This window comes from Oncorhynchus masou, chromosome 17 (genome assembly GCF_036934945.1).
Source record: "Oncorhynchus masou masou isolate Uvic2021 chromosome 17, UVic_Omas_1.1, whole genome shotgun sequence".
Lineage (NCBI taxonomy): Eukaryota > Metazoa > Chordata > Actinopteri > Salmoniformes > Salmonidae > Oncorhynchus > Oncorhynchus masou.
The window spans coordinates 19,193,691-19,202,625 of NC_088228.1; the positions used below are offsets into that span (position 1 = coordinate 19,193,691).

Below are 8,935 nucleotides of genomic sequence, written 5' to 3' on the forward strand. Positions count from 1 at the left end.
TGTTGGGACATAATGTAGGCTATCATTATATTCATGAAATCACCAATTAGCTCATATTGTACAATATGCAAAGCAATGCAAAACATATTTTTGCATGAATGTCAATGAGCCTCCATTTGATTTTCATACGTGCTATGTTTATCTAATTGAATGATTGATCCTATAATTTCATTGGCTGACTGTTTCTTTAAATACTGGCACATTTTTTGAGATGTGGCCCCCCTGGGGGAAATTGACATGTGTCTGCCTAAATGTATGTATGTATGTATGTATGTATGTATGTATGTATGTATGTATGTATGTGTGTGTGTATGTGTGTGTGTGTGTGTGTGTGTGTGTGTGTGTGTGTGTGTGTGTGTGTGTGTGTGTGTGTGTGTGTGTGTGTGTGTGTGTGTGTGTGTGTGTGTGTGTGTGCGCGCGCGCGCGTGCGTGCGTGCGTGTATGTATGTATGTATTTGATTTGAAGGTAAATGAATGTTTAGGTTGTGCGTCCCTCAACCGTGCACAATGGGAACCTGTTTTTGTTTGTATATTTCAATGTGTTCTACTGTGTGCTCCTTGTCCTTTGACCAGGCTTAAAAGATAGAAGTCTGAGGTTTTGATTAATGTTGAAGGACAACATTTTTGTTGTTGTTGAAGCTTACTACCTGTTTACATCTTTATTTTGCCACTTTATGAACCTGTATGTACTGTGCATATGTTAGGCAGAGCTCGATATTATCTTGTTGAAACCTGGGGTGGTGTAGGATTAGCTACATTTCTTCCTCTTCTGCCTCACAAATGCCAGTATATTTATGACTGTCATTCTAGAGCAGTGATCTTTTATTAGAAATGTTTATTAAGCTTAGTGCCTAGGTGGGCTATATTTACAGTAGGCAACTCAATTGAGATCTTTCTCCACAACCTATATACTATTTGAGGAAAATAATCAACAAGATGGAATTATAAAGGTCTGATATAGGCTGTTTTAAAGCTTCCCTGCATGATGGTAGTCTTTCTGAATAGACTAAAATAACCAGGGGGACATGAGAAACATCAACTGGGTCTGGGATAATCACAATTACATTATCAGCTGGGGCTGCTATTTAATCAAACATACACTCACTGTCCAATCACTGAAATGTATATGTGAATCTAAATTGTGTGACAAACTCATGTTTGCAAAGTTGTTACATTGGCCACTGTTTTCCAGTGTCTCTTTCCGGAATGGTGTTGATTGGATTCCACCCCTTATACTCCGTCCCATAGGCTGGTGTTCCAAGCTGTGTAAAATAGATTGTCTGTTAGTTCAGTCACAGTGACATAAGTATTGAGTAAACTAATGCATGATAATTGTTAAAATATCAATACAAACAGCAGAATAGATGTAAAGAAATTATTATATTTTAAAACTTGTGCCATAATAGTCAGCTGTAACCAACAGCTTGGAAGGTAAGCTGAAATCATACTATACCGACAGAAATGTGGATTCTTCGCTTTAGTAAGCGTGAAAACTTTATATACTGCTCTAAAAATAGAGCCCACATGGTCCAATGGGAATGAAGGAGTATTCAGTCATCGCACCAACCATATCACAGAAGATCGTCAAGGTGGGCGGGTATTACACATTGGCTAAACGATTGGTCACTATCACGAAAGCGTAATGTAATCACGTGGGGAAGGCTGGCTGTAAGATTTTGAATAGGGAAGTTTACAGTGTCGACGGACTTTCAGGGAGTTCACTGTTTGCTATTAGAGCAAGCCAGAAAGAAAGAGCGTTCCCCGAAGAACACTCACCACTGGAAGGCGGTAGTCAGACCTACTTCTCTCAACTTTTTTACAACAGCATATTATACATACTAATACATCGAAGACGCACGTTTAAAAAAAAAAGAGAAGACAATTCAACTTCCTTGAATTTTGGGTGTAATTGCAGCTGCATCTATATAGGAGCGAAATGGATGTTATTCCTATGTGCAGCATTTTTCAGGAGCTCCAGATTGTACATGACACCGGATACTTTTCAGCTTTACCATCTCTCGAGGAGTACTGGCAGCAGGTATTTATATTTGTGAATATTCCTATTTTTGACAGAGAAACACTAAAATGACTGAAACACGTTTTCCACATCGCAGTAAACTTGTGCGCAACTGCAGGTTGCTGTCAGTGGAGAGGCAAGCTGTCAGGAATGCAAAACAACAAAGTTTTACTATTTGGACTTGTAGCACGTTCTTGACACCTTAGTAAATTCCATGCACGTCTTTGTAACAACACAAGCATGCATGCACGTAGCAATTATATTAGTTACGCTAATGGCCTTGTCCAATGAGTGAAACGCGACACATTGTTTTTATTCCGTTTTTAGAGACGACTGATGCGTCATCGTGAACATAGTGTGTGTGCGCGAGAGAGAACTCGTATTTGGAATTCGCGAAGACGAGTTTGTGCGTCTTCAAATGATTTTGTTAAAAATTACCACCATCTCTGTCAACATGTGTTTTCATATGAATTACATAATATTCGAGAAACTAGGTATTCTTTTTTTGCTGAGTGATTGAAGTGAATTTGCTTCACGGTGTAGTTTCCCTTGCATTTGCGGTCTTGGGGATGTTCACTCTCCATGCGGTCTGAGGCATTTAAAGCTCGCCAGAGATTCATTCTGCCCTGTTGAAAATAAATGTTTGCAATGAATACAAAGTATTTTTTTGCCAGAAATCTATTACATAACAACTTACCCTATAATGTATATTGCTTTTAACTGATGTTTTCTATATCCAAATAGTTTAATTAATTCATTATTCATATTGTTACTTTTGAATATGTTAAAGTGAGTGGTCACTTTCGGGTTGTCACGCTTTACGGAAGAGTCCTTACTTCCCCTTTAGAATAAAAAGAAGCCCATAAATGTATGTAGCTCTTGCGGTATTCATAAATAAAGCTTTTTATGGACCTGCTTGAACCAGGCCTACCTCCTCCATTCCCTTGTGTGCCATGTTATTTCTAGCAATGCCACTGGATGCCTTATTAAATCCACATTATGCTGAATAATTGATACATTTAAAATATCTACAAGCACTTCCCTAACACACAGGGGGCCCCTGTAGCATATGTAAATTATATAATTGTGCATGATGACAGTTATGCTGGAGGAAAGAGCACCACCACCAACTGAGTAATTTCTTCTAAGGAAATGTTTACTAACCTTCCCTGATCTAGTCTGCTTCTCAAAAGGCACCCTATTCCCTATGTAGTGCACTACTTTGACCACTACCCTGTGGACCCTGGTCAAAACTATTTCACTATGAAGGGGATAGGGTGCCATTTGGGAAGCAGCCATAGTTCTGAGGACACCCGTTCCATGCACTCCACTGCCTTCAGAATTGTACATTGTCTATATATGTACTGCCTAGGTTGTTTATATTCCTATTTCCTACATGGTTTACTCATTATCCTCTCCTCCATCTGTGGGTGTATATATGGGTTGTTTCCTACATGGTTTTCTCATTATCCTCCATCTGTGTTTGTATATATGGGTTGTTCACTCATTATCCTCTCCTCCATCCGTGGGTGTATATATGGGTTGTTTACTCATTATCCTCTCCTCCATCCGTGGGTGTATATATGGGTTGTTTACTCATTATCCTCTTCTCCATCCGTGGGTGTATATATGGGTTGTTTACTCATTATCCTCTCCTCCATCTGTGGGTGTATATATGGGTTGTTTCCTACATGGTTTTCTCATTATCCTCCATCCGTGGGTGTATATATGGGTTGTTTACTCATTATCCTCTCCTCCATCTGTGGTTTATATATGGGTTGTTTACTCATTATCCTCTCCTCCATCCGTGGGTGTATATATGGGTTGTATACTCATTATCCTCTCCTTTATCAGTGTATGTATATATGGGTTGTTTACTCATTATCCTCTCCTCCATCTGTGGGTGTATATATGGGTTGTTTACTCATTATCCTCTCCTCCATATGTGGGTGTATATATGGGTTGTTTCCTACATGGTGTTCTCATTATCCTCCATCCGTGGGTGTATATATGGGTTATTTACTCATTATCCTCTCCTCCATCCGTGGTTTATATATGGGTTGTTTACTCATTATCCTCTCCTCCATCCGTGGGTGTATATATGGGTTATTTACTCATTATCCTCTCCTCCATCCGTGGGTGTATTTGGGTTGTTTCCTCCATGGTTTACTCATTATCCTCTCCTCCATCTGTGTGTGTATTTAGGTTGTTTCCTACATGGTGTCCTCATTTTTCTCTTATCCCATCAGACATGTCTGGAGTTGGAGCGGTACCTCCAGAGCGAGCCCTACGTCTCGGCCACAGACGTCAAGTTTGAGACGAGCCAGGAGGACCTCTGGATGATCCTGGCCCGTGGGGACAAGGCCGAGTCCGACCCAAAGATCCTAACTCACATTAAGGAGGAAGACAATCAGGAGGCCAACAGCTTTAACTCGGACGCCAGCAGCGAGGCGTCCGACGGCTCCGATGATCTCTCCCCTACCCTTGACTTCCCCTCCAACCCACTGAGTGACATTATGGGAGAGGACCTGAGTTCACCTGTTATCAGTACTCCACCATCTTCTCCTGAGGTGAGCAAGGAGGCCTCCTCCATATCCTCCCAGGTGTGGAGCGGTATACAGACCGTGTTGCACACACCTGGGAAAATACAGACCGGGGGCATCATTGGTGGACGAACAGCCGAGAGGGGAAGCTTAGCCAACGGAGAGGATTCTCCAGATGGGAGGAGGCGGGTCCACAGGTGTCATTTCAACGGTTGCCGTAAGGTCTACACGAAAAGTTCCCACTTGAAAGCACACCAGCGTACACATACAGGTAAATCGTTGATTGTGTACAGATAAACTGCATGACCCAACAACACCTCCTCCCATCCAAGTGTATATGTGGATTTAAAAGAGCAGAATCTCTGAGCTATTCGACCAGGCCCTAGTCTAATATTATACAGGTAATGTAGGCCAGTCCAGAAAGACTGGTGGTGGGTGTTGTTACCCACATACTAATACTGTTGTCACAGCAGAGAGGCCTTGGAAGAGAAATCCAGACCAGCTGGTTGTCTCCTCAGTATTCGGAATCTGCAGCCATTTACTTTACAAAGAACATTCAGAAGAGTATTCCGTTTCAGGGGAACTATATTTAAACCTCTTGTACATATTCGTAGGCTTACAAGAGTATTTGGTTTTGATTTCTACTCGTGAATTTGTTCTCTGCATTCTTGGAATAGTTCACTAGAAGGAAGATCTAAACTGTGAACTAATTCCCACAGCAGCATTGACTTCACGTTAACTAAGGGGGGGGTAACATAGCAACCTTTTGTGGGCATAGCCAAGCCAGCCATAGAGGATGTGCACTGGATCTTGAAAGCAGATCACATTTCACCATGGGAAAAAAAAACGACTGAGTCATTTAAATTTAGAGTGGTGGGAATTTTACATTTACAGTAATTCCTTTCTGAGTTATGTGAGCAGTTGTCCCCCATCACCTCTGACCTCTTGCTGTTTACAGCTGTTTACAGCTGTCTTGCACATGAGCAAGGTTCCAACATTCCAAGCAAACTATGTTACCAGAGCTAATGGAATTTTCACCATTAGAAACCGTCTACATTTATCCCTTCTCACCCGCCCACTTTATAAGCCGGGACTTTGCTTATTCAACTATTGTTAAGCTGTACACCACAGCTCATATTTACAAGTTGTAGTACTCTATCTAGTAGTATGTAGAACTTATAGTATGTTATTGCTGATTTGAAACATAATGGAGCACTGCCCTTCATGCTGTCTTTTGACACAGTAATAATATCATTTGTTTTCTGTTTGCAGGAGAGAAGCCTTACAGGTGCTCATGGGAAGGCTGTGAGTGGCGTTTTGCAAGGAGTGATGAGCTAACCAGACACTTCAGGAAGCACACTGGGGCTAAGCCATTTAAATGCAGTCACTGTGACAGGTAGGAGAAGTGTTTAGGGATGGATTTATCTTAGTTTGTTTTAAATGTTTTATTGAGAAATGTTGAAAATGTCATTAACCATTTTTTAAATGTTTGGGCAGCTAAGGCAAATCCATGGACCTGAAATATTGACTTGAATATTACTGCTGTTATATCAGTCTCTTACCTATTCTAAAAATGCTGAGACTAATTTGCTTTCTCTTTCTCCTCGCAGGTGTTTCTCTCGCTCGGACCATTTGGCGCTTCACATGAAGAGACACATCTAAGAGCTGGGTCCCAGAGCGGTGTTGAGGGATGGTCCTGACGGTCTCCTAACCTGCCCGTGGGGAGGTGCAGTGCCCTGAGAGGGGAGGAAGGTGAACAAGGGGAGCGTGCCCCAGTAAAAGCATGCAGGCAATTTCTGCACCATACTTAGTACCTCCAAGACCTCTCGGAGGAAAGAGCTCTGAAAGGTCGACACATTCTGGAAAAAGAATCACGGAAACCACCAAGGATGACGGAGAATGAAGAGATCCGCTAGAGAGAAATAAGAACATGTCAGAGGACAAGAAATGTTTTGTCTTTGTATGGTGTCTGATGCTTTGTGGAGTTAGTTCCTGGTCTGGACACATGCAGCGATACTACTCCAATAAACGTGTGTTTCTTGTGAGCTTGTGAGAATGCCTGTGACTGAGTGCCTGCCTGTGGATATATTACTATTAAGTGTATGGTTGTGAGCTGAATGGCGTTGAGGGGATGTTGTGTGGGCTGGGGGTTTGTCTCGTTTTGTGGTAATGAATGCAAGCAAAGGTGTTGTGCTGTTGTGTGGGGCATTGGTTGAATCTAGGCTGGGTTTCGGCAGTGTGTGTGTCCGAGCTGCCAGTTTGAGAGGGAGCGCCCCCATCTGAGAGGTGGTAGGACACTCTTAAACAAGGTGGGGAGGAGGGAAGTGGATTGTTTGGCGCAGATATAAATTGTGCAATGTATTAAGTAGCGCGTCTCAAAGTTAATGCTACCAAGCTCATTTGTTGTCCATTGTGTAAGCTCTGTATCTAATGGTTGTACACGACATTAATACCTTCATTATACCAGAAGTTGCATGATCTTGGGTTTGTTTGTCACTCGATGAGTTATAATGATGACAAATCCCAATAACAAGCAGCTATACATTTGTTTTACACCATAGATACCACATTATTGTACAGAAACATGTAGCAGCGTCTTACTTCCTTTTTTGTGTGTCTGTAGATATCGCTATTGCTTGGCAACTGTCTTGATCATGGAATAGTTTATTTCTATTCTGTTTAAAAAATGAATTTCTTTATTTTTGTTCTCTTGCTCTCCTCTTTTTCTATATCTGTAAATGCACTGTTGACCTTAATGATGCCTTATGTAAGTGGCCTTGTCCAGATAAATAGATCACTCACATGGGGGGTTGAAATGCAGTAGTGTATGATTTGAATAGCTTTAAGGTGCCGGTTCATATGGCCACACCTTTTGCCCTTGTCTAGGTCAGTCTCAAAACTTGAATAAAAGTCAGCTTTATACTTACTGACATTTTACATTTCTGTGCATCATTTGTCAACATACAGTATCTATCCATTAGGACAAAATCAACATGTTTTTAAAATGATCCTTGAGCCGAGACACAATTGTAGAGCACTTGAAACAATTACATTTGAAATGGTTTACTACTGTGTAGTAGCATAATGTGGTATGTTATGCTCTTAAAATGAAATGTGGGATGGTAAATTGGGTAAGTTATTGTCAATTATAGAGTCTCCAAGTTGGTTGGGGGGTTGAGTTCTCGTGACATGTGATCTGCTCGGCCACGAAGGCCTTGGTAAATTAAGCTTGATTGCAAATAACCAATTCTGGTCAGGCCATGGTATGTTTAGTGTCTGTTGAATTGTTAAACGCTTACCTGACATGAGTGCTCTGAAACTGACAGTGAATGCTTATTGACCTGTATGGACTTCCTTGTTTTAACACCATACCATGGTACAGTACAGTTGATCTGGTCAACAGTACTGTCAGAAAGTCTCCTTTTAAAAATGTACATTGTGGATATCAAACCATGCAAAATGTGTTATTTAAAAAGTTTTTTTCAAAGAAGCTTATATTTTGCAGGGTAAGGGACCAAACAAATCTAAATTGTGCAGTTTGTTTATGAAAAACAAAGACCAGGACACATTTAACTTGAGAGTACTAATGGCTCAACAAACAAAACAAATTATGTATTGTTTACTTCTGATAGTCTGCTACAGTGTTGGAGAATGATTTACATTTTCTAGCTTGAACAGGGAATGATTCAGTAAAGAGAAATTAAACTGATTGTTGGAGGGATTACACACTGAACAGCTTTCTATAATCAAAATCAAAACTGCAAATTGTCAGCCCTATCTTTAACTAAAGTATCTTTATTGATGAAAAAAAAGGTTTATTTTTGTTTGATTAATGGCATGTTTTTTTTTTTTTCAAATTGTTTTGTAAAATAATTATTTCTGTATGAATGTATTTTTTATTGGAGTAATGATTAAAAAAAAACAAATATTTTGGTGTTTTTGTTCTTCCTGCTTAATGAGCTCTTACAGTAACTTGAGTGCAATGAAGGTAAAGCTTTTCAAATGTACTCCTTCAGTTTCCTGTCATGTTCAGATCCACCTCACTGTATAGTCAGCTACGTAGGCTACTACCTTTTGGCTACTGGCCCAATGCTTTAACCACTAGGCTACCTGCCATAATAATGAATGTTAGTTTAGTTTGGGCTCTTAAAATCAAATAATTAAATTGAGACTGAGCTGTGTGTAGTAATACCAGTATGCCATGCAGCATCCCAGACAGCGATGGTCCAGTATGTTCTCATTTCATTATCATGCAGTTTCTAGCACATATAATTAGACTGGTCAGAGGTTCCAAGCATGTTATACTCATTACATTTCTATGTGGTATCATTTTAACACGCCACTGTGCTCTTAACACTAGCAAAAGATCGAGCAC

The 8,935-nt window shown here is 40.5% G+C and overlaps 1 protein-coding gene across 1 annotated transcript; it reads left to right on the forward strand.

The window, feature by feature from the left end:
• The first annotated feature begins 1,690 nt into the window (after positions 1-1,690).
• Positions 1,691-8,488, forward strand: LOC135558647 (Krueppel-like factor 6). The gene is made up of 4 exons (XM_064992620.1): positions 1,691-2,038; positions 4,267-4,831; positions 5,833-5,956; positions 6,171-8,488. The coding sequence occupies exons 1-4, from the start codon at positions 1,937-1,939 to the stop codon at positions 6,220-6,222; spliced, it is 843 nt and encodes a 280-aa protein (XP_064848692.1). The 5' UTR covers positions 1,691-1,936; the 3' UTR covers positions 6,223-8,488.
• Positions 8,489-8,935: the final 447 nt, after the last annotated feature.